Source organism: Macaca fascicularis, chromosome 17 (genome assembly GCF_037993035.2).
Source record: "Macaca fascicularis isolate 582-1 chromosome 17, T2T-MFA8v1.1".
Classification (NCBI taxonomy): Eukaryota; Metazoa; Chordata; class Mammalia; order Primates; family Cercopithecidae; genus Macaca; species Macaca fascicularis.
Window position 1 is genome coordinate 8,189,888 of NC_088391.1, and position 26,289 is coordinate 8,216,176.

The 26,289-nt window shown below is 36.5% G+C and overlaps 1 protein-coding gene across 11 annotated transcripts in view; it reads left to right on the top strand.

Annotated features, from left to right (window-relative positions):
- The window catches only part of PAN3 (poly(A) specific ribonuclease subunit PAN3), a 158,932-nt gene that overhangs the window by 127,963 nt on the left and 4,680 nt on the right, over nucleotides 1-26,289 (top strand). For 8 of the 11 annotated variants that reach the window (XM_074021786.1, XM_005585540.5, XM_074021787.1 and 5 more), the window contains 9 exons: nucleotides 2,914-3,075; nucleotides 3,293-3,409; nucleotides 3,498-3,599; nucleotides 6,913-7,078; nucleotides 8,183-8,273; nucleotides 13,305-13,444; nucleotides 16,510-16,639; nucleotides 17,409-17,473; nucleotides 24,261-24,399. In XM_074021786.1, coding sequence (XP_073877887.1) covers nucleotides 2,914-3,075; nucleotides 3,293-3,409; nucleotides 3,498-3,599; nucleotides 6,913-7,078; nucleotides 8,183-8,273; nucleotides 13,305-13,444; nucleotides 16,510-16,639; nucleotides 17,409-17,473; nucleotides 24,261-24,399 — 1,112 coding nt within the window. The remainder of the gene's footprint in view (nucleotides 1-2,913; nucleotides 3,076-3,292; nucleotides 3,410-3,497; nucleotides 3,600-6,912; nucleotides 7,079-8,182; nucleotides 8,274-13,304; nucleotides 13,445-16,509; nucleotides 16,640-17,408; nucleotides 17,474-24,260; nucleotides 24,400-26,289) is intronic. The other 3 variants (XM_045377071.3, XM_074021785.1, XM_074021788.1) reach the window with 1 other exon arrangement.

The window sequence follows — 26,289 nt, forward strand, 5'->3', positions numbered from 1 at the left end:
TGGTCTTGAACTTCTGGATGCAAGTGCTCTACCTGCCTCAGCCTCCTGAGAGTGCTGGGATTACAGGCATGAGCCACTGTGCTTGACCACAAAAAATGGTTTTCTATATTGACAAGATAAAATTGGGTGATTATCTCAAGCCACATTAAAAAGTCAACTTCAAATAAATTAAGAACTTATATGTCTAAAACAGAACTCTAAAACTCCTATTGTAAAATATAAATGAATGTATTTTATCTACTTTTAAAATACTTTAAAAAATAAAAACTAATTTTATCTGCATTTGCAGTGATGATAAAATATTTAAAATTTTTTTGTCACATTCTCTTTTGGCTATCCATGAGTACTTTACATCATTCATCAGTACGCACACAATTTTCAACTTAAGACATTTTCAAACAAACACCGCCCTATGTTTCTGACTATCCCTTCATGCTTAGCATTTGTTTACATTATGGTTCAACCGTTTGACACTTGATCATATAGTTTTTGGCATCATGAATTACAGTGCAGGAACATATTCATCTACTTAATTTTTTTCTTCTGTAGGAAATATTTTTTTCCTTAGAAGAAATACTTCAAATATTTCTAAACTGATGTATATATAGATTCAGTATAATTCATAAATACTTTTATAATTATTTCTACTTTTAAGCATAAAAAATGTACATAATTGATCAACTGATGCTCTTTTAAAAATATATAAAAAAGAAAACAGCTCCGGGCGCAGTGACTGACACCTGTAATCCCAGCACTTTGGGAGGCCAAGGTGAGTGGGTCACTTGAGGTCAGAAGTTTGAGACCAGCCTGGCGAACATGGTAAAACCCCATTTGTACTAAAAATACAAAAATTAGCCACGTGTGATGGCGCCCACCTGTAATTCCAGCTTCTCAGGAGGCTGAGGCACAAGACTCGCTTGAATCCGGGAGGTGGAGGTTGCAGTGAGATTGTGCCACTGCGCTCCATCCTGAGTGACAGAGTGAGACTCTGTCTACAAAAAAAAGACAGAAAGAAAATGTAAAGTAGAAGTGGTTTTAAAGTTTAGTACATAGAACCAAATTGCTTTCCAAGGGATATCAGTTAAACACCATTGATTTGTAAGTTGTAATAATTTACTAGCAACCCCATAGCAAACGAGTGCCTAATATCCTTGGGAATTGCTCTGTTCTTTGTATTTTCATAGTGTATTAGCTCTCAAAGTATGATTCCTTAACCAGAGGCCTCATTTTCATTGACTTTTAGGAACTTGTTAGAATTGTAAGTTCTTGGATCCCACTTCAGATTGTATCAGAAACTCAGGGATTGGGGCCCAGCAAACTATGTTTTAACAAGGCTTTAGGTGATTGTGACAGGTGCTGACGTTTAAGAACCAGTGTCATTGCGAATTGTACTTCTTAAATGGGGACTTTACCTCTTACATGTTTTATATAAATCTGTGTTCTTTATTTTTCTCTAGGCCTCTTGAGGGTAAGAATGTATATTTCTTTAGTTTAGGTTCATTAGTACATAGTAGGTGCTCAGTATATTTTACTGATTTGAAATTAATCCTGTATTAAGTGCTCCTTAATAAATGAAATAGCTGGAAAGCAAAATTTATCATTTGACTTCCTTATGGACATAGTGTTCATTCAAATACAAACTAGGTAAATGCACAAAAGTAAAAGTTACAACTGTATTCACTTGTGTGTATTCTTCCATTATATTGCTTTTATTTTATTTTATTTATATATTTATTTATTTATTTATTTATTTATTTATTTATTTATTTAAGAGATAAGGTCTTAAATGTTGCCCAGGCTGAATTCAACTCCTGGGTTCAAGTGATTCTGCTGCCTCAGCCTCCCAAGTAGCTAGGACTGTAGTCACATGCCATGACACATGGCAGTATACTGCCTTTATTTAAGTAGAACATGCCACTTGATGACATTTTAATCATTCTACATTTGTTTTTCATTATGGCCCAAATGCCATGTAGAGATTATGATTATAGAATCAAAAAGTCCTGGGTTTGCATCCTACCTTTCTCCCTCAGCTATGCAATCCTTATTATCTTTATTTTTGAAATAGGGAATTATACCTCATGGGATTGTTGTGAGAACTAAGAAATAATGAGCATAAAGTATTTGGCAAATGCAGAGGAAGGATCATTTTGAGCCTGTCTTCTGGAATTGGTTTTCTTAATAGGGTTTCATCTGTGTTTCTTACCAGTCAGAGGTCAAAAATTATCAGTTGTTTTTGTTTGTAGGTTTTTTTTTTTAACAGACATAATACCATGTTTTAAAAATAGTGTTAAACATGTATATTATAAAACATTTGGCAAATACCAAATAATGTAAAGAAAAGAATAATAATCCTCCCTTTAAAAGGTTACCATTGATGCCATCTGCTATATTTTCTTCTAGTTAGTTTACTATGGCTGTACTACATGTTGGGTTATCTTCCGTTCACTTAAAATATTGTGAGCATTCCGAAGTCATTCAAGACAGTTAACAAAGTGAAAAGTATAAGTTGGTGTTCAATTGGAAAACATGATTGTATTTGAATCATTAAAAAATACATGTCGTTTTGATTATAAACCTGATAACATGTTTGTTCTAGAAAAATTTATCTCTAAGTGATAACTCAAATTGTTTATAAAAATTATTTCTGAGAAACAAATTTGTATTGTGCTATAAAAGGAAATGTTTTTGAATGCATGAACTTTAGTTGTTCTTTGGTTATTTTGTCGTATTATAATGCCTATTTTTATTGATACTGAAGCTAGTTTGTCTTATGGAATTGTTATGTTTATTCTATAATACAAGAGCACATTGTGATATACAAGGCGTTTATAGTAAATATGATTTCTTCTATATTTTTGAGAAAGATTTATGAATGTCTGTATTTTCAAGTCTTCTTATGAATTACTCTAGCAGTTCCTACAGAGGTTGACAGCTACCATAGCCTATTTCCTCTAGAACCACTGCCACCTCCCAACCGGATACAGAAATCAAGTAATTTTGGGTATATTACATCTTGCTACAAAGCTGTAAATAGCAAAGATGATCTGCCATATTGCCTTCGGAGGATACATGGTAAGGAAGATCAGTTATCTTCTTTTATAATCATATCATTGGGGCTAAGATTATTCAAACCTTCTTGAATATATTATTTAACATATGAATGGAAATTTTTTATTTGGAAATTAGTACCTCATGAGCAATGTATAATATGGCATTTTCTTTCCATTTCTGATAGAATATGAAGGAGACGTCAATTAGAGTTTACTGTAGTAGAAAAATTGTCTTTCAGGTTTTCGTCTTGTTAACACAAAGTGCATGGTGTTGGTCGACATGTGGAAGAAAATTCAACACTCAAATATCGTAACTTTGCGCGAAGTATTCACCACTAAAGCATTTGCCGAGCCCTGTGAGTAACTTGTAATTTGTCTTTTTGCTAGTGAGCTTCATTATTTGAAGCCAGCTTTCAGTAATGAGTATTTGTGTTTTATTTTAAGCTCTTGTGTTTGCATATGATTTCCATGCTGGAGGAGAAACTATGATGAGCAGACACTTTAATGACCCTAATGCTGATGCCTATTTCACCAAGAGAAAGTGGGGTAAGAAAAAGATACAGGCAAACTATATTTTGACTAATGCTTTTGCTCTGTGGAAGAGTAGTTTTCTACTTTAAAATATGTATCATTTTTCCCTGTAATCATTTAGTTTAAAGACTGTTGCATTTTGTATTAGTCCGTTCTCATGCTCCTGATAAAGACATACCTGAGACTGGGCAATATACAAAAGAAAAAGGTTTAATGAACTTACAGTTCTTTGTGACTGGGGAGGCCTCAAAATCATGGCAGGAGGTGAAAGGCACATCTCACATGGCAGCAGACAAGAAAAGCAAATGAGAGCCAAGTAAAGGGGGTTTCCCCCTATAAAACCATCAGATCTCATGAGACCTATTCCCTACCACAAGAACAGTATCGGGGAAACTGCCCCCATGATTCAGTTATCTCCCACCAGGTCCCTCCCACAAAACCATGGAAATTCTGGGAGTTACAATGCAAGTTGAGATTTGGATGACACAGCCAAACCATATCACATTTCAAAAAGAAAGATGTCAGAGAAATGGAGTTGATGGTCAAGAAGTTAGGATATAATGTATTTTGCATATTTACTAAGATAAGGTAGATTTTTGAAGACTCACATAGATATCAGATATTTAAATAACTGGGAATGTGTTAAAATTGTTTTTCTCTTTAAAATGTTTTTCTTTTAAAATTATAATGCTCTCTTAATAAAGGTGTCTTGGAAAATTCAATAGCTTAGTTAGGAAGAGTCTTTATGGCTTCCCTGCCTAAGTGCAACCGTTATGAATCTTTTAGTACATTTCTTTCCAGTCTTGCTTTGTTTTGTTTTCATCTCTGTTTGCATTGTTTTGTTTTTGTTTTAACATTTTATGTCATATTACATCTTTTCTTTATTGTATTTTCCCTATAGTTTTTATATTCTCTCAATATAATTTAATGATTCCTACTATGACTATATTGTTCTTTAGATAATTATTTCCCTAAACAAATGCTTTAGTTTGAAGGTTGGATTCTATATTACTTAATCTAAGGTTTCAAAATAGAATTTTAAGTAACTTTTCCTTAAACATGGAATATTTTATTTTTTGCCCCTTTCTAATATATACTTAAAGAATTGTTTTATCATTGAGATTTTGCAAACAACCAGAATACTTGAAGTCTAACAAATGTGTGTTAAAGGGTAAATGATTTCAGAGAAAAATAAATCCATTTTGAGATGTTCTATTCATTAATTTATGTATTTGGGGAAGGTCTCAGTCTCTGGGGGCAAGAAAGAAGCATCACATTATGCTTTTTAATCTTTTTAAGATTTTCTTGACTTGAAAATTAAAGAGGAGGGGAGAAAGATTTGAGTCCATATTCTAGTATCTTTCAGATTGCAACTCTCTTTAAAGACTCTAATTATAGACAAAAATAGATTACTTCTGTTTACTTGTTACTTCGCTTTTTGCATTCTGACAGTTGAAAAAAGAAAGTTGTGGTTACATGGCTGTTTCACATTTAACATAGAATGTGGTCATTTTTTTCCTTTTGCTATGTCATCTGTAGACACATGCGTAATTTTGTGGAAGGGGATGTGGTACAACTTTTCTTATAGATGACTATAGTTGTTGCTCCAATTTATTTTGGTAGTAACACCTGTGAAATGACTGTTGGCTTTAATTTATAACTGTGTTTCTCAACTTAAGCAGTATTGACATTTTGAGCTGGATAATTATTTTTGTGGGGGCTGTCTTGTGCATTTCAGAATGTTTATAGTGGCCTCTTCTGACTGAAGGGCCTGGTTCTACCTACTGAATGCCAGCAGCAATCCCCCTCTACCCCAATTGTAATGCCAGAAATATCTCCAGATGTTGCCAAATGCTGGAGTGGTTTCTTTTGAGACCCACTGTTTTATAGCATTCTTTTCCAGTAATTTTTTAATCGTAATTATTCTGTTTTTGGTGTTCACTGATTAATATACTAATGTTTACATTTTCATAGGAAGTAGTCCTTTTAATATTTTAAAGTATTGTTTGAGTAGTCGTAACTTCCCTAACCATACCATACATGCATAAAAGCCTACCATTTTCCTATACTATATAATTTATTGTCTTAGCACAAATGAAAAAAATAGCAAAGTATAAGAAATATGTTAATTTAGAAAATGGGAAGAATAGCATACCATATGGAGTTGATACAAGATTCAGAATGAGTCTATATCAGTAAAACAACTAGAACAGAGTCTGGCAGACAGTAAGCACTATATATATGTTTGCTGTAAAAACTCTGTTTCCTTATTACTACATTTATTAATAGTTTCATTTAAACGATTGATAGTCATTTTTGAGATTGGCTTGGCATTTGTTACCAGTGCCATTTTTTTGAGTCTTCTTACACATATTTCCAGAGTGTATTATCTTCTGTCCAAATTGAGAGATAATTATTTTTGAATTTTGTATGTGCTGCTTACCGGAAATTTTATTTCAAGCCATAAGTACATATTTGTTATTTATTGTAAGTACATAATTAACCATTTAATTATGTTGCTTTTTATAACTGATTCACAAAAGGTTGTTTTACAACAATATGAATATAAGGTCGACAGGGCGTAGCGGCTCATGTCTGCAATCCCAGCACTTAGGGAGGCTGAGAAATATGGATCATTTGAGCCCAGGAGTTGGAGATCAGCCTGGGCAACATAGCAAAACTGTTTCCACAAAGAAAAGAATATAAGGACATATTCCTTGGAATAATTACAAAATCTTGATTAAATTTATATGTCTCCTTTTCTACTGATTTACAATATATTAACAATGACCTAGAAAATATTATCAAAAACCACTTAATGAGTTAATAGAATACACCTTTGTGATAGAGGGGGCCGAGTGGTATAAGGAAAACGAACATTCACCATAAGTGATGGTAGAGACTTTTATTTTCATCAAGCCACACAATGAACAGCTCTCACATGCCTAAACAATAATACAGGGTAGGATTAGCCAGCCACATTTTAAGTGGAATAACCTCTACAGTTTCTGTTTTTATATTTATTTGGTTAACAATTAAATATAAATTCTTACTTTAAATAATTTTTATTCAGTAATTATGTGGTTACAGAAAAGAGCATTTCAGTGAGAGCCCTGTTGCTGGTAACAATATAAAAGTCATAATCTCGGACAGGAACCTTTGGGCAATAGATTAAACTTAAATTACACAGATACATACACACACATATATAAATTGACATGTTGTGCCATGAGTGTACATGAATTATCTTTGCTAATTTTGGTTTTAATATTTTAGTCTTTTAGTTGATTACTTAAGATGTCATTTTTTGGATTTCTTTGCTGTATAGGTCAACATGATGGACCGTTGCCCAGGCAACATGCTGGATTATTGCCAGAGTCTCTTATTTGGGCATATATTGTCCAACTAAGTTCTGCATTGCGTACCATTCATACAGCAGGTTTGGCATGTCGAGTTATGGATCCAACAAAGATTCTGATAACTGGCAAAACAAGGTACTAGCATTTTGAGTTTTGGTTTCTTTTATTGAGCATCTTACCTTTGACAACTTAGTAAACAAAACATGATTGTTTTAATTCTGCCTTTGCATATATTCCATCCAGAAGAACTTCTATGACTTTGAATTAATTTGTAAGCTTTTTTTAAAAAAAATGTTGAATTCTGAATAAAATGCCTGATTATTAACCAAAAATCTTGGGAAAGGTTAGGGAATATGTGGTTAGGGTTAGGGGAATATGAAGATAGTATCAGTACAACTTTTCTATGTAGCACCATGGTTCACAAATTCTAGCATGAATCAGAATCACCTGGAGGACTTATAAAACACAGCTTACTGGGCCCTACCCCAAGAGTTTTTCATTCATAAGTCTGCACTGGGGCCTAAGAATTTGCATTTTTAACAAGTTTCTAGATGTTGCCGTTGCTGCTATTGAGTCACATGCTTCGAGAACAACTGGTACAGTTATCAGTGTTGTCTTCACCTGAGTTTTGAGTTGCTGTAATTTTGAGATTGTCTTGGGCTGCATAGCATAGAGCTATAGATCTGGTACCAAGTTATTTAAGTTCATATCCTGGCTCTGATAGTTACTATTGATATGCCGTTGAACAAGTTACTTCTTCAAATTGTGTTTCGACAACCTTATTAGACAAGTGTACTACTAACTCCATTTTGCTTATTTATGAGGTACCCCTCAAAAAGTTATTGAGAGATTTGAATAAGTCATGTAAAATGCTTAGAACAGTGTCTGGTACATCTTTTGCAAGTGTTAGAAAGCTAACTAGTTCTCTTTTATGAATAACTAATAAACAGCTTGGAATGGTGAAAAGGACACTGACCTGTTAGTCAAGAGATGTGAGTTATAGTTCTGGCTTTGTCCGTTTCTGACTTTTACAGCTGTAGGTATATCACTTGATATCTCTGAGCCTTAATTTTCCCATTTCCAAAATGGTGGTTGGTGGAGGTGGTGTGGGGTAGGTTGGAAGTTAAACTCAATTCTGAGATCCTTCCTAATATTTTGGGAAATGTTACTTTTCCATGAGTATGCAATTTTTAAAAAACTTATTTTAATTATTTTCTTTAAATTATCTGGTCCTTAAAGGTTGCGAGTAAATTGTGTTGGAGTTTTTGATGTTTTAACATTTGATAACAGTCAAAATAATAATCCATTGGCATTGATGGCCCAGTACCAGGTGAGTAAGAATTAACATGAATATTTACTTGTTTTCCTTTATTAAATACAAATTTTGTTCATTTTAAAGTATTTCAGTGTTTTAAGCCTAGATTTTGATTTATTTTGGGGTAGTCTCTGTGCAGACTTTGAACATGTATCTCCCCTCCCCTTCCTCTCTTTTCTTGTCTTCCTTTCCTTTCCCCTCTTTATTTCTTTCTCTCTCTTTTCCTTTCTTTTCTTTTGCTTCTGTCTTGCTGTGTCACCTGGGCTGGAGTGCAGTGGTGCGGTCAGCTCACTGCAGCTTTTGAACTGGACCCGAGCAATCCTCTCACCTCAGCCTCCCATGTAGCTGGAACCATAGATGTGCACTACTGTGCCTGGCTAAAATTTTTTTTATTTTTATTTTTTGCAGAGATGGAGGCTCACTATGTTGCCCAGGCTGGTATTTCTTAACCATTATGATGTATTTAGTGTAGAGCCCTTATAGGCTGGAATAAAGGGAATTCATGACAATGTCAGAGACACTTTTTTTTTTTTTGTTAGGCGGAGTTTCACTCTTGTTACCCAGGCTGGAGTGCAATGGCACGATCTCGGCTCACCACATCCTCTGCCTCCCAGGTTCAAGCATTCTCCTGCCTTAGCCTCCTGAGTAACTGGGATTACAGGCACGAGCCACTGTGCCCGGCCTCATGACAATGTCAGACTCTTAACTGTTCAAAATGAAAATGTATTTATGTGATTTAGGAAACATGTCCTAAGCATAGATAGATTAAAACAGACTCATCAAATGAATGGACTATATTAAATGACACCCTTCTTTTTCACTCCTTTAATTACACCTATTATTTTTACTTTTAGAACACTTGTCTGACTACCAGTCATAAAATTTTAGAAATGTTTTCAGAGGTTTGTTGTTGGATTGCCATTTTCTAAGTAATTTTTAAAATTTAGTCAGAACATATCACTCACTTCTTATACATTATTAGTATTTGATTATTGTCTGACTTCATTTTATTAGTGTTGATTTAGGCCTCGTGATGTTTCTTAGCTATTTTGCTGCTTCTTATTTCCTGATTTAAATGGTAAAGTATTGAATAATAAGAACGTATTTCTTCAAGCATTAAGAACAGTTGCTTTAGGCCAGGTGCGGTGACTCACACCTGTAATCCCAGCGTTTTTGGGAGGCTGAGGTGGGCAGATCACTTGAGCTCAGGAGCTCGAGACCAGCCTGGCCAACATGGTGAAACCCCGTCTCTATTAAAATACAAAAATTAGCCAGGTTTGTGATGGCACACACCTGTAGTCCCAGCTACTTGGGAGGCTAAGGCAGGAGAATCGCTTGAACCTCAGAGGCGGAGGTTGCAGTGAGCCAAGATCGTGCCACTGCACTCCCGCCTGGGTAGCACAGCGAGACTCCATCTCAGAGAAGGAATAGTTGCGTTTGCCTTGATTACTCCGCAGGTAACAAAACTAAAGTAAATAGATTATTCAGTTTGTACTGGAATGCTTCACATTAGGATAGGCAGCTGTGATTTTAAGACAATTTTAGTTCTTTGTGTATAAGAAGTTTTTGAGTTTTTTGAACATTTATTAACTGACAAAGGTTTGCTCTAAGGCATAATTTCTTAATTACATGGAGAAACACCTTATTGCTCTTCTCTTTTCAACTTACTTTGTTTAAAGTTTTAGAAGAAGATTTTAATTCACTGATAGAATTTTAGAACAAAAAGGATAAAATGAGAAGTAGAGTCTAATCACTGTTTAGTATTTCAGTTCATGCATCAATCTCTTTTGCTGGTAAACCACAGACAGTGCAGTCCCAAAGACTTGCAGGCACTCATTGCATTCGGTTGTTTGCAGACATTTCACATCCTCCTTCCCCTCTGCTTGTGCCCATCTAACCTCAGCAGCAGCCAAGCTGTTCTGGTTGATAGCAACATCTAGTGGGCAATACAGGGAGGAAGGTGATTAGTTCTTTTTTTTTCCCCCCAACAGCCGCATTGTGTTCTTCTGCCTGAGGGCATTTGCTGCCTCTTTCTTATCTGGAGATGTTGTTTCTTAGCTACTGTCATTCTTATCTTCTTATACTTAGTGCCTAACTAGTTGGCTCTGATTAATTTTTCTTTATGATCTTTATGCTTCCAAAGTGACAGATTATTGACTTTTAAAATATTAGAGATTATATACACTTGGATATACATCCAAGCAGATAATATTAAATTTTTGAAGGAAAATTACACATTTTTAGAGCAGTACCATCATCTTCTAATGTAAGTATCTAGAAACCCCTGTCTGCATTAAAAACAAAAACAAAACTGTATATGCTCCTCATTCTTTTCTCAATAGGGTTCCTTTTCAGGTATGTTATGGGTTGTGTAGTTACCTTGAAAAACAAAACTTTTCATAAGAAAAAAATCTCTTGAGTTCCAAACAACCAAGTTTATGTAAGCATTTAGGGCAACTTATTAATATTTGTAAGTCAGGATATGCCTTCATTCATAAAATCAGGCAACCTTCAATTAATTATCACCTCTTTATTTTTTTTCAACATTGAAGGATATATATCAGGCTTTTTTTTTGGGGGGTATATATGTGTAGCTGATTTTTTAATATAGTTTATTATAGTAAGGTATAGGAAAGAATGAAAGATAGTTCCAAAGGGGGAGTGTGATTTTACAGAGAAGAGGATACATGAGGAGTGCATTGTTTCTTGTAGTATATTTTTCATAGTCTGTTTCAGACACGTGAATAGAGACTGACTTTGAGTAAAATGGACATAAGTAGAGCCATAGATAGAATCAGAAAAAGAAATCAAGAAGTCAAGAATCAGGAAGAAACTGAAAATCAGTTGGGGGGCAAATCTCCTGAATTCAACAAATGGGGGGAAAACCAGATGGAGGTAAGAAGCAAAATAACAAATGGAAAATTATTTAGCTGAGAAATAAGGAAAGGAGAGTTACTGAGTTTTATGGTGTGAAACTCTCTTAAGATTTTATTAACTTCTTTTGTTTAAAAAAACCTCTAATTTAATCTGGACTGGGTCACACGTGTACTTTATTTCTAAAAGCGGATGTTCTCACCTTGAGTCCGCTTTAGAGAGGTGGTGGGATGTACTGAAAATCAGATATTGTTATTTTTTAAAACCATCTGGTTCTTCAGCTCTCTTGGACCATTTTGGTTTTCTGTCTCATAATAGAGAATAATGGAATATTCTGGGAGGGAGGCTTAATACAGCATCAGTTCAGGGTGGAACAAACTGAAAATTCTGCTGCTCAAACAGCTGGAAGACTGGGTGTTGATATCTGCTGCTCAAACATGTGATAAACAGCCACAGTCTTTGCTGTGCTTTGCTGGATACTTTGGATTGAATCGCCCATAGAAATTTATAGTTGGCATTTACATGCACTGATTTCTTTTGGCTGAGATTTCTATAATTTCATGAATATAACTTGGAATGTTTTACTTGATCTAAAGTGTGATTGAGAGGCGTTCTTTTTGGAGTTCATCACAGTGTCCTCCAGCGAACAGAAATGATGGCAACAGTAATAGTACTCCTTCCCATGCCAGCTTCCCTCCTGCCATTCTTGTCTCCTGACTCTTCCACCAGTGAAGTTTACAAAGTTTTCTGGCATGAATCTTTGGATCTTTTCTAATAGATTCGAAGTAGTTTGTCTACCTAATCAGTCTGTCTCCTTATCTCCTGTTCAGTGTCAGATTCACAAATGCTAGTTTTGGATAAATTTTTTAGTATGAACTTTTAAATGTTATTTTAGTAATGGAGTTTAATGTTAAAATTTACTCATTATTTGGGTAGGGTGTTGTTAAGGATAACCATATAATGCTAGAATTTCACTAATGATTGCCTTAAAGTTACAAATATTCCAACAAACCAGTGGTTCTCAATCCTGGCTGCATATCATGATCATTTGTGGAAGCTTAGAAAAATATCAATACCTAGATTTTGATCCCAGACTGATTATACCAAAATTGAGATGAGGGGATTGCTACTAGATGATTTTGGTTTTGTTTTTAAGCTCCTCAAGTGATGATAATGTACAGCTAGGCTTGAAAATTCCTTATAATAAACTAACGCTCAGTAAATGAACATGTGTCTAATAATTTAGATGAGTTCTCAGATTTTAAAGATCTGCAAATGTCTGTTGTAGAAATTGCTTCAGGTGGTTTCATGTTACTTCTGAAGTACTCCATTCTCTAAGGCATGTAGTTGTTGATAGCTTCCTACCAATCAGGGCCACTTGGGATGACCATACTGTTTCCTGGAGTTATAGGTGATAAAGGACTTAATTCAGACAGCTGTCTTTTGAAAATCCTTTTAGAAGGAAAGCCTCATAATGGTAAATCTTGAGTGGGAGAGGTTTTAGGAAAGCAGCTGGTGGTTCCAGAGCTTAAAGATCTGTTATAGTGTGAGTAAAAATAGTCTATTTGGAAACAAAGATAGATGGGATGTCATTCATTGAGGTTTGTAGCATTTTTGATGTTCTAGAGAATTTGCTCTAAAATCTGGTTAATGCTAATGTTTGTAACAGGATAACTTTTCTTCAGATAATCCTTCACATTCACACTATATTCTGGGAGTAACAGAAAATGAGAAAAGTGTGTGTCTTAAGTTACAGTGGTCGTAGCAAATCAAATGTATAGTAACCTTAAATTTGTTGTAATAGAGAAGAATATTAGCTCTATTTAAATTTAAAAAGTTAGAAAAACTTTTAAAAATGGCCATTTGTAGTTGGCATGGGAATTGCTTAAAGTGTCTTAAAGCGTGGACCTAGAACTACCTTCATCAGAATTACCTGGGTGCTTTAGAAATGTTGAGCCGTTTTCTGGACCCATCCAGTGAGAAATCTGGTGGAGAGGCTCAGAAGTCATCTTTTTAATAAGCTCCAGGTTATTCTGAGGAGTACCGCTGTTTGAGAACCCTGCCTGCAGCTTATTTATAATGATGCTTTTTCCATTTAGGCAGTGGTGTCAGTGTATGAAATGAGTACCTATGAAATGAAAATTAAAAGTTATGTTTATTCTTTCATGTCAGCAAGCAGATCTGATATCATTAGGAAAAGTTGTGTTGGCTTTGGCTTGCAACTCTTTGGCAGGAATTCAGCGAGAGAATTTACAGAAAGCCATGGAACTGGTGACAATCAACTATTCCTCTGACCTGAAGAATCTGATTTTGTAAGTTTTAATATATGATAAATTGTATAGAATGATTATTTGCGATAAGACAGAGCTTTTTTTGTTTTAAGTGATTGTTTTGGTTCCCACTATTTAAAATCAAACAAAACAGAAATTTTATTTCTTTATTTTTATTGCAAAATAAATATTTCTTAGATAAATTGATAAACCAGTGTGTTTAAAGTAGTTACTGATGTTTTAAACATTTGGTCAAAGGGTACCCAGTAGAAGTTTGTTGGTATCCACTAGCTGCATGTGACCTTTTACATTGATATTAATTGAAATTTAAAGTTTACTTCTTCAGTTACACTAGTCACATTTCAAGAGCTCAGCAGCCACATGTAATTACTGGATAACATAATTGGACAGCACAGACATAGAATATTTCCCTCATCTTGGGAGTTCTATTGGATAGTGCTGCTCTAGAGAGTGTGAAAGCCATCATGAATAAGCCTCAGGTGCAATCCAGTCATGTACCCTGGCCAAAACACCCATTCCGGAAAGCATTTGTGTGGAGACCCCCCAGGCTTATGCTCCAGTGTCTTAAGATTCCAGAGAATCCTTGAGTATGGAGTTGAGATTAATTTGGCTTAAGAGAAACCTGTTGTGGACTACTGTCACCACAGAAGGACTTCTCCCTAAGATATAGCTACTACTGAGAGATCCCAGAGGGTGGGCAACCACAACCTTGATTACAGTTATGAGCTGTGCTAGAGAAGAGGTGCTAATCAACAGTCTCTTTTAGCTTACAGCTGCCCCTTCTGATCTTTCTGTGTAGCCCTGGATGATCCAGTTTCTTTTTGGACCAGCCCTGGGGTATGAATTGGGGGATGGAGGGTGGGATTGCCCACCTGTTGTTTGTTACACTGGCATAAATGTCCTGCTTGTGACAGCACTAGAAGCCAGTGGTTGTCTGGATTGTATTCATAATCAAATTCAAATACGATGATTTATCTTTTCAATAAAAATACTTGTTTTATTTATGATCACAACAGTGATTCCTAGCCTTAGTTTGCAAATACCTAGGATGCCTCAAATAATTTCAGGTTATAATCTCTAAATTTTCCTTTTTAAAGAAGTGGGGATAGAGGACATAAAAATAATCAATTAACCATATGTTAATAATAATTGAAACTGGGTGATGATACATGGAGATTCATTACATTACTCTTCTAGTATTATAAATGTTTGAAATTTTCTTTAATAAAAAAATGGATAAACAAAAAAGCCATACTTTAATAATAACCACAAACTAAAATTGATGGAGTAATTAAACCATGTATCAGGCCCTTTCAAACTGCTTGATGGGAATTAATTTTTTTAATTCTCCCAATAACCCTATAAATTAGGTACCATTATTACTCCCATTTTAGAGACACAAAACTGAGCCACAGAGATCAAATAACTTGCCAAAGTCACATAGCCTGTAGTAACATTAAATATGATTAACAGGGTACAAATAGGTCCATAATTACAGATGAATTGCTAAGATGTAGTTTATTCACATGGGTGTAACTATTCATTTATCCAAAAAAAGAATGACTAGTATATGCCGAATACAGGATACTTTGAATGAGGTGAACAAAATTCCCATCTCCTGGAGCTTACACCCTAATGGGAATAAAGAGTAAATAAACATAAAAACCAGTGAGATATTTTCAGGTAGTGATAAGACCTATGAAGAAAATAAGAGAATTATAAGCAGAAGAGTGAAGGAGTAGGAGGCTGCTTTCATGAGAAAGGGCAAGAATAGCTTACCTATAGAATAAGCGGCAATAGATGATTGAGAATCTTTGTGTTCTAACAGGTAGCCCTTGAAATATGTAGTATTTTCTGCCACTGTTCTAATGACAGAAGAAATTTAACTGGTTACTTGTGCTGTGTGTTACTGCATTTCTCAGAAATGAGTGTGTCATGATACCTTGTAAATTAAGTTTGAGAGCAGAGGACAGCTTCTTCAAAAGTTAGGCTCATTCAATTTAGCAAAATTGAAAACCCAGTTTTAGTTTTGAAAATTAATCTTTGAAGAGCAACAGGAAAAGCTCCACACCCCTCACCCACCCCCTTTTAGTCCTCTCAAAAAAGTTTCTAAAAATCTTTTCTTTTTTGGCTGGGTGCGGTGGCTCATGCCTGTAGTCCCAGTGCTTTGGGAGGCCAAGGCAGGCAGATCATGAGGTCAAGAGATCGAGACCATCCTGGCCAACATGGTGAAACCCCGTCTCCACTAAAAATACAAAATTAGCTGGGCTTGGCGCATGCCTGTGGTCCCAGCTACTCGGGAGGCTGAGGCAGGAGAATCGCTTAAACTTGGGAGGCGGATGTAGCAGTGAGCCGAGATCACACTGCTGCACTCCAGCCTGGCAATAGAACAAGACTCTGTCACACACACACACTCTCTCTCACACAAAAAACTTTTCTTTTTCTTAATTTATTTTTGTTTTTTGTTTGTTTCCTTTTTTTTGAGATGGAGTTTCGCTTTGTTGCCCAGGCTGGAGTGCGTTGGTGCCATCTCGGCTCACTGCAACCCCTGCCTCCTGGGTTCAACTGATTCTCCTGCCTCAGCCTCCTGAGTAGCTGGGACTACAGGCGCCTGCCACTATGCCCAGCTAATTTTGTATTTTTAGTAGAGACAGGGTTTCACTGTGTTGGCCAGGCTGGTCTTAAACTCCTGACCTCAAGTGATCTACCTGCCTTGGCCTCCCAAAGTGCTGGGATTACAAGTGTGAACCACTGCACCTGACCTGTAACACTCTTTTCATCTCGCACTTTTGTTAATAGTAATGGGTAAGTGAAACCCTACTTCACTTTTCTTTCTCATTTCCATAGTAGTGAAAATGTAGAGAAGAGACATGTTTACTGTTTCTCCATTGGCTCTTACAATTTTCCAGAGGAATGAAATGTAATATTTAAGCTTTAAGAATGAGCTTGACTTGCATGAATTAAAATGTTTTCAAAATTTTGTGTGCTAAGATGATGGCCGCTGAAACAGTTATGTGTTTGTGGGTTATCTTGTTTTTTAAATTGCGTGTTGGACATTCAAGTAATTCCTCTTTTATCTTGGGTAGGTATTTGTTGACTGACCAAAACAGGATGCGAAGTGTAAATGACATCATGCCCATGATTGGTGCTCGATTTTATACTCAATTGGATGCTGCTCAAATGAGAAATGATGTCATAGAGGAAGACCTTGCAAAGGTAAAGAGTGTAACTTTTTTTTTTTTTTTTTTTTTTTGAGACAGAGTCTTGCTTTGTCACCCAGGCTGGAGTGCAGTGGTGCTATTTCGGCTCACTGCAACCTCACCTCCCGGGTTCAAGTGATTCTCCTGCCTCAGCCTCCCAGGTAGCTGGGATTACAGGTGCATACCACCACACCCAGCTAATTTTTGTATTTTTTGTAGAGGCAGGGTTTCACCGTGTTAACCAGGCTGGTCTCCAGCTCCTGAGCTCAAGTGATCTGCCCGCCTCAGCCTCCCAAAGTGCTGGGATTACAGGTGTGAGCCACCGCACCTGGCCAGTAAAGAGTGTAATTAAAAGAATGTACACACAACTTGCATCTGTGTATATAAATATACACAAAATAATCATTGTACTAAATATAATGCCTTATTTGCTAAGATTGCAGATATTTTTGTTGGCACTGAATGTGTAGTATTTTAATTTCTTATGTCCTCTGGACACTGTTCTTTTCATTTATGGCTTAGCTACAGTCATGTGACAAAAATCTTGGTTTTTCATGTAAGTTACTTTTCCAATTCCTATGGACAGTACCATAATCTTCTTGAGTACCATTATGAAATGCAATGGACATATTGTGTTTGTTTAAAAGTATAACCAAAAGGTGGGGGTGTTAGGATTTATCGTTTAAAGGTAATATTGGTACAGGTTACCAGTTTTTGTAAATTTTGGCTTTTATGTTCAGTTATCTGGAACATTAACATTTTTCTCTTTTTAAAATGTTTTATAGGAGGTTCAAAATGGAAGACTGTTTAGGCTCCTAGCAAAATTGGGAACAATCAATGAGAGGCCGGAGTAAGGATTTACAGTATTTTACAATATATTTTTAATCGAGAGCACTATTTTGCATAATAAGAATAAGTATGCCTGGTTTTATTTGGGAAGAGAGAAAAATTCTTACGTGAAGTGACCTTAAGATTGTGTTAGCTGTTAAGGTGCTATTTTTACAACAGCCTAGGTGTGGCTGTCCTTATGAATTTTACACACATGTATACTTACAGAAAATATGCTGCGTTAGAAATCTCTTGTGGTTTGCACGTGAGGGCACATTTTATGACTAATACTACCTCTACCCTATCTTCTTTTTGAGGAAGAAGTTTCATATCAGTTTACCCTGGTCAGTTTAAATACTTGAGAAATCTCTAATTTTTGCATGCCTCTCACCTTCTATTAAAGTACACTGTTTTTTTTTTTTGTTTGTTTGTTTTTTTTTTTTTGAGACAGAGTCTCCCTCTGTCGCCAGGCTGGAGTGCAATGGCACAATCTCGGCTGACTGCAACCTCCACCTCCCGGGTTCAAGCGATTCTCCTGCCTCAGCCTCCCGAGTAGCTGGGACTACAGGTGCACACCACCATACCCAGCTAAGTTTTGTATTTTTAGTAGAGGTGGGGTTTCACCATGTTGGCCAGGATGGTCTCGAACTCCTGACCTCGGGTGATCCACCCACCTTGGCCTCCCAAAGTGCTGGGATTACAGGCATGAGTCCCACGCTTGGCCTAAAGTACACTTTTTTTAGCCATCATATCAGTGGCATTGGAAAGGCATTACCTTTTACACTATTTGTCACTTAGTTCCACCTCATTTGTAAGTTAATGTTAACCATATGTACACAAGCAGAGCTGATGTTTGTACTACATAACTGTCAAAGACAGGTAGAATAGAATTTGCAATTATTATGACTGTAGTGTAAGTTACATTTCAGGAATGTTTGATTTGTTAATAGAGATAGGTGAGAGATAAATACTACTGCTTGAGGGATTTTTTTTTAAACCATGAAATTGAAGTCCACTTGCTTTTCTTCAAAATCAAAAGACTCATTTAATGTTTTCCCTAATAATTTTTCTAAATGAAGAGAACATAATATATGTTAAACCATTTTTAATAAACTCTTTTGGCTGTTTCTTCCAGCATTTATCTCTTTACTTTAAAGTGTATGTTTATAGTTCTATTCTTGATTTTTCCCCATCTATAATTCAGGTAATGACTCATCCTCTTCCCTACACACGTGCACATGTGTGCACACACACACACATGCACACATGAGTTGAATTCTGTATTTAGTGTTACAAAACACCTTTCCATATGGTCAAAAATAGGTAATGTATCAGTTCCTTTTTTTCCCTCCCACCTAGAGAATTGGCTCTAGATCCTCCACCCTTCCTGTTCCTAAATGGGCTGGTTACACTTTAAGCCTGCACGTGCTTACACTTTAGAACTGGAACTTCCCTTCACTATTATCTGGGAATTCTCATTATCTCTCTGTGTTGGATACCCTGGTTTCTTGCTTTTTTTCTTTGTTTATTTATTTATTTTTTTTGGACTTAGTGGAGCATGTCCTTGTAGCTTCCTGAAAAAGGTGAGTTTAGTCTTGCAAATTTGAAAATGGCATTATTCTACTTTCACACATTATTGATACTGTGAATGCATATAAAATTCTAGATTGTCCTCAGGAAATGTTACCCTTTCTTTTTTTTTTTTTTTTGAGAGGGAATCTCTCTGTATCCCCCAGGCTGGAGTGCAGTGGGGCGATCTCGGCTCTCTGCAACCTCTGCCTCCCTGCAACTTCTGCCTCCCTGCAACTTCTGCCTCCCAGGTTCAAGCGATTCTCCTGCCTCAGCTTCCTGTGTAGCTGGGATTACAGGCACACACCACCATGCCCAGCTAATTTTTGTATTTTTGGTAGAGATGGGGTTTCACCGTGTTGTCCAGGCTGGTCTCGAACTTCTGACCTCAGGTGATCCACCTGCCTCTGCCTCCCAAAGTGCTAGGATTACAGGCATGAGCCACTGCGCCCAGCCAGGAAATTATTTTTATTAATTAAATTTTTAAAATAGATTGTCTATGAATAAAGTAAAAAGTAGGAAAAGTTTGCAGTGAAAACTGTAGAAGTCTCTCTTTCATTCCTGACATCCCCAATATCTATTCCCAGTTGCCCCATCCGTCTATATTTTTAGTTTCTTCTGTATTATTCCAGAGTTACAAATACAACTATATATTCTTATCCCCTCCCTCTTTAAATATATAAAAATTGTAAACCATATACAGTATATTTTGTCATAACTGTGTATTTTAGAAATCTTTATATATGTTTAGTATATGCCAAGCACTATTCAAAATAGTTTACAAATATGCCCTAACTTATTCCTCATAACAACCCTGTGATGGAGTTACCATTGCTATTCCTATTTAACAGAGTAACTGCAGCATAGAGAGGTTAAATAGCTTGAACAAAGGTTGCATAATTAATAAGTATATGATCCAGGACTCTAGTCTAGACAGTATGGTTCCAGAGCGTGTGCTCCTATCCACTGTGCTGTGTGTCTCCTCACACTTTATGGCCTGGTAGTAGTATATCCTGTGGATATATTATAGTATATTTCCCCAGTTCCTTATGGATGGGCATTTGGGCTGTTTTCAGCCCTTTGCTAGGGTGGGCGATACTGTAGGGACTAACTTGTGCATACTTAATCTTATATATATGTAAATATAGGCCAATTGTGATTGCTAGGTCAGTCGGTACATCACAATAATTTCATAGCTATTGGAGAATATTTACCTGTGTGTAATTCATGAGACTGCCTCACCAAAATACTTTTTTCAAACTCTTAGATTGTAGTCAACCTTGTAGGTGAGAAATTGAATTTAAATGCAGTTTTATGTTCTATTTACTCTTAACGAGCATGTTTGAGTATCTCTTTTGTGCTATTGATCCATTCTTATGTCCTGTTCAATTCGTATCCTTTGCCCATCTTTATTTTCAGTTGGATTGCTTGTCTTTCTTATTGATATATAAGAGCTAAAGAGATTCACTCTTTTTGTAATTTTTTTTTTTTTTGACTGCTCATTTCCCACCCTTGGAGACATCTGTGTATGTACTGTAATTGACCTTTATTTATTTATTTATTTATTTATTTATTTATTTATTGAGATGGAGTCTCGCTCTGTCGCCCAGGCTGGAGTGCAGTGGCCCAGTCTCGGCTCACTGCAAGCTCCGCCTCCTGGGTTCACGCCATTCTCCTGCCTCAGCCTCCGAGTAGCTGGGACTACAGATGCCCGCCACTACGCCTGGCTAATTTTTTGTATTTTTAGTAGAGACGGGGTTTCACTGCGTTAGCCAGGATGGTCTTGATCTCCTGACCTTGTGATCCACCCGCCTCGGACTCCGAAAGTGCTGGGATTACAGGCGTGAGCCACCGCGCCCGGCCTCCAAATTTATTTTATGCTTCTGGATTTTGAATCATAGTTAGAAAGCTTCTTTCTACTCGAAGATTACGAGGGAACTATTTAATGGTTTTTTCCAGAACATTTGTGGTTTCGTTTCTTCATATTAAAAATGTTTTACGTAGTTAGAAATTGTATCGGGCGTAAGGTGTAAGTCCATCTCCCCTTGTCCCCAAGACTACATAGTAGTCCAAAAGCTATTTATTGAATAGTTGAACAATCTAGCTTTTCCCCACTGGTTTGAAGCCACACCTCTTCCATACTATTTTAATTCAGTCATGAAATTGAATTTTGAAATCTAGCAGTATTGTTTCCCATTTCCATTTATTGGGCACCACTTTGTTATTTTCCTAATACTATTTAATTTTCTGTACAAATTCTAGAATCAGCTGCTTTAGTTAAAAAAAAAAAAAAACCAATAAACCTGATGGTTTCTTAATAGGGAAGATAGCCTGTTTATCATGTTTAAACTCTGGGAACATTTGTGGTTTTAGATGTTGAGTCATCTTATCCAAGATCATGGTATGTCATTCTATTTGTTGATGTCTACTTTTGTATTCTTCAGTAGTATTTAAGTTGTTTTTTATATAGTTATAGCATACTGAGTGTGTGTTCTTAGGTATTTCATCTTGTTGCTATTATAAATAGGAAAATTTCCCCCATTGTGTCTTCTTGTTATTTGTGTATATGAGAATTCTTGATTTCTTTAAATTTTATGCTCTGGTACCTTCTGTTTGGTTCGTTTTCAGTAAATTCTCTTCGAGTTTCCCAGGTGTTTAATTATATCATCTGCAAATAATGATAGCTTCCTTCCCAGTTTCTATACTTCTAATTTCTCTTGAGTGATTGTGTTAGTGGGTACTTTCAGTACATAGGTAAATAATAGTGATGATAGTTCAGAATTTGAAGCATTGTTCCTTTTAACTTCCAGGCAGATTCAAAGCCGTTTTCTTTATAAATCTTTTCTTTCCTCCAAGCTTTTGGTGTGTGTGGTTTTTTTTTTTTTGTTTTGTTTTTTTTTTTTGTGACGTTCAGAAATTCACAGTGATGTTCCTTGGTGTGGGTTTTGAGTCATAATGATGGATTAACAGGTGTGAACCCATTTAATCTTGGAAACTTAACGTCCTTCAGTCCTGGGACATGGTCTTCATTGTTTCTTTAATAAATTCTCTTCCTGAAATTCTCATCGCTCAGATGTTAGACCTTTGCAATTGATTTTCAAATATTCTCTTCTATTTTATATCTCTAATTTTTTTGTCCTACTTTCTGGGCAGTTATCTCAATTATATTAAAAGGTTTTTTCTAATTCTTTGAATTTTTAAATTTCTGCTATCATATTTTTATTTTCCAAGAACAATTCTGTTTTCTGAATATTTGTCTTGTACCATCTAATTCTTATTTCTCTGAGGCCGTCAATTAATAGATTTTTACTGGTGGTTGGTGTTTGTCTTAGTTTTAAGTTTTGTTCCGTTTTCCCTGCAGTATCTCATAGGAATCAAGAGTTTGCTTTATTTTGTTTTTTTTTTTGTTTCCTCCTCAAAAGATTTCTGATACTTAGCTGCCCATTCGTATTAAAAATAAGGTCCTAAAAAGCCAATGGGAAGCCTGTGAGAGGGCAGGGATTATAGAATGTTGAACCTTTCTGTATCATAAAGCAGTGTGATGTTGTTATACATGATTTTTGTTTGTGTTTGGTAGACTCTCAAGTATTGTCATTTGTCTTGGACAGGTCAGCATCCACTGAAAAGAATCTTCCAACCGCTACTGTCTGTGGTGTAAGCCTGGTAAGCCAGGTTTGGGAACCACACAGAGGGAAAGCATTTGTTCAATAGGGTGTCATCCAGCACTCCTCAGCTCTTCACCTTCTGGTTTGCTTGGCATCCCTGAGGCTCGAGCTTCTCTCATTCACCCTTTTTAGAAAGTAAAACCTCCAGATTTTTGCCAGACAGAGGTGGGAGTGGGGTTAAGAGATGGGTTATCTGTTTGCTGTTTATAGAACCTTTTCTCAATCCTCCTATTTTCATCCTCAGTCCAAACTTGCACTTTTAGTAGTCCTTTGTGGCTTCAGTTTCTGAGCTATGCCAGTGTGGGTGGCTTGCTTCCTGTGGGCACCCTCTTCCCACATCCCCTGTAGAATTAGGGTTCAGTTTTGTCAGGTCTACTAAGTCATCCCACTTACCTATCTGCCTCTGCCTTCCAGATGTTCATGATTATCTCTTCTTCACTGTTGTTGCTTTTTCTGATCCCTTTGTCCTTGTGTTTATTCCCTTTTTTTAGACATTTACTGTCAATTTGATGGGCTGTTGAAAGGGAGCAGAGATAAATGGGTATTTAATCTTATTTTAATTGGAAGTCCTTGGAGTGACCTTTGCAAAACATATATATATGATTGTGCTAAAACCGTATGGTGAGCTTCTCCTCTGGTTCTTAGAATAAAGACCCAGTTTTAAAACATGACCTAAGCTGTGTAGTCTGATCCCTACCTACTTCTCATCCTGGTCTCGAATCTGCCTTTTACTTAATTTTCTGTCCTTATCCCCCATTCTTTGTTCTTGTCTTCACTCTGTCGCTTTCCTTGCCCTCACTCTGTCTTCTTCTTTTCGTCTCTTTTCTCCCCCAACCCATTCAGACACATGACCTTCCTTAAGTTTCTTCAGTGCTCCATGCAAATACCGATCTCTGACGAAGGAGCATCCCTCTTCTGGGAAGGGCAGCCACTACTTCCTCTGGAAAACCTTCCTTGCCCCGCTAGAAGAACTCATGTTTCTGTTTTTATGTCATACCCCTTTTAGGAGCATTATGTAAATATGCAGTTACAGCTTTCTTTGATTATTTGAGTAACGTCTGTTTCCTACTAGACTGTAAATTCCTAAGGTCACTGAAAACTCACAGTGGTCATCTGCTTCTTTACAGCTTGCTTTCACGTGGAATGGTAGGAAACTGATGTTTACTTCCTTTTTGTTTGCTAAACATTTTTCTGTTTTATACATATTGGTGAAGTAGAAGGTGTATCTGACCTCTCTCTATTTTGTAACCTACAGAGTGGGAGGAAGAAAAGAAGATTTAAGACATTTTTATCTTTTCCATTTTATCTAATAGTGGGGGCTGAAATAAAGAGGTCATATAAAATAGGAATGCGTAAGGGATAATTTCCCCCTGACAGTTGCTGACTGAAAACTGGAATTCATATACTTACTAGTTCAGTTAAATTGTTTTTTAAAAACACTATACCAGACTCCCTCCCAATTTTTTACTTATTGGGAAAAAAATAAAATTAAACTAGTTTTGAGTCTAAAAAATAGACATATGGCCACAGAGCATACAGCATGAGTTACTGAGGTAAAATGTTAATTTCCCCCAGGTTTCAGAAGGATCCAACTTGGTCAGAGACTGGAGACCGTTATCTGTTGAAACTCTTTAGGGATCATCTTTTTCATCAGGTGACAGAAGCGGGTGCTCCCTGGATTGACCTCAGTCATATCATTTCTTGTCTTAACAAGGTAATTTGTATTTAGATTTTTAAGATCATAATTCTGCCTATAATGTGTATAGAGTTGTATCTTCTACAAATACTAGGGGACATAAGAAATCAGGATGTACTCCTACAGTAGCCTGTAAGACATTTTATTAATAACACTTTTTACAATGGGAGGATTTTTTAAATATTGCATGAATAATTCTTTTGGGCGATGGAAGACAGAGTCTTGCTCTGTTGCCCAGGCTGGAGTGCAGTGGCATGATCTTAGCTCACTGCAACCTCTGCCTCCTGGGTTCAAGCGATTCTCCTGCCTGAGCCTCTCAAGTAGCTGGAATTACAGGTACCCATCACCACGCGCAGCTAATCTTTGTATTTTTAGTAGAGACAAGGTTTCACCATGTTGGCTACGCTGGTCACGAACTCCGGACTTCAAGTGATCTGCCTGCCTCAGCCTCCCAAAGTGGTAGGATTACAGGTGTGAGCCACTGTGCCTGGCCTTCATGAATCATTTTAGAATGTTTTATTGTGGATCTTTTTATTATGATAAAGTATTATAAAATGACTGCTTCCCTCCTTTATGCAATGTTTTGTTTACATGTGGTTTTGTTATGCCACATAAAACAATGAGTGGTAAAAACCAAAAAAATAAATTTATGTTTATTTTTTAAAAATTGAACCCCTTCTGAATCATTGTGAGTTACGTTGGGTGTTATCAAATTATTTATTATTAACTATGGGTGTTATAATCAAGTAGTAAATAATAAAAGCACAATACTAGTGACATTAGTTACTAGCAGGTTCAGCTGTTATAAATGGTGAATTTGATGATTAGATGAATTAAGTAGATTAAAAAAATAGATCATAAATTTATTCGAGAGGTGAGGTGAGCTTTTTTTTGTTTTTGTTTTTTTGAGATAGGGTTTTGCTCTGTCACCCAGACTATAGTGCAGTGGCACTTATGGCTTACTGAACCCTTGACTCCCCAGGGCTGCAGTGATCCTCCCTCCTGCCTCAGTCTCCTGAATAGCTGGGACCACAGGCACATGCCGCCACCACACCCAGCTAATTTTTGTCCTTTTGGTAGATACGGATTTCACCATGTAGACTGGTCCCAAACTCCTGAGATAAGCAATCCACCCACCCCCAAAATGCTGGGATAATAGCCATGAGCCACCACGCCCAGCAGCATTATGTTTTAGAAAAGGTTGGGAAAGACAAAAATTACAGAGAAAAGAAAGAAGACATTTTCCTTATGAATTACTTGGCATTATGAAGTTTAGAACTGGTCTCCAAGAGTAAATGTTGTCTCTGTATAGATTTATGTATAAACCAGGAGCTGGCAAGCCGTGGCCTGCAGGCCAAATCCATTCTATGGGCCTACTTTTTTATAGCCTGAGAGCCTCGAATAGTTTTACATTTTTAAAGAGTTGTAAAATAAACAATAAGCCAAACCTAAAACATTTACTGTCTGACCCTTCATAAAAACATTTACTCACTCTTGTCTAAACTTTCCTAAATTATAAGTACTAGAGGAAAAAACATCTACTGTAGCACATGATTTAGAACTATTAATGTACAGTGTGGTAACCATTCAGGGAAAATGTTATGGTTTGTTTTTAAGCACTACTTTGCCTTCTTTTAACTTCCTTAAAACTCTATAGGGAGTATTGTCAATAACTTACATTAAGACTGCACAAAACTGGCCAGGCGCGGTGGCCCATGCCTGTAATCCCAGCACTTTGGGAGGCTGAGGCACACGGATTGCCTGAGGTCGGGAGTTGGAGACCAGCCTGGCCAACGTGGAGAAACCCCATCTCTACTAAAAATACAAAATTAGCTGGGCATTGGTGGTGCATGCCTGTAATCCCAGCTACTTGGGAGGCTGAGGCAGGAGAATCGCTTGAACCCAGGA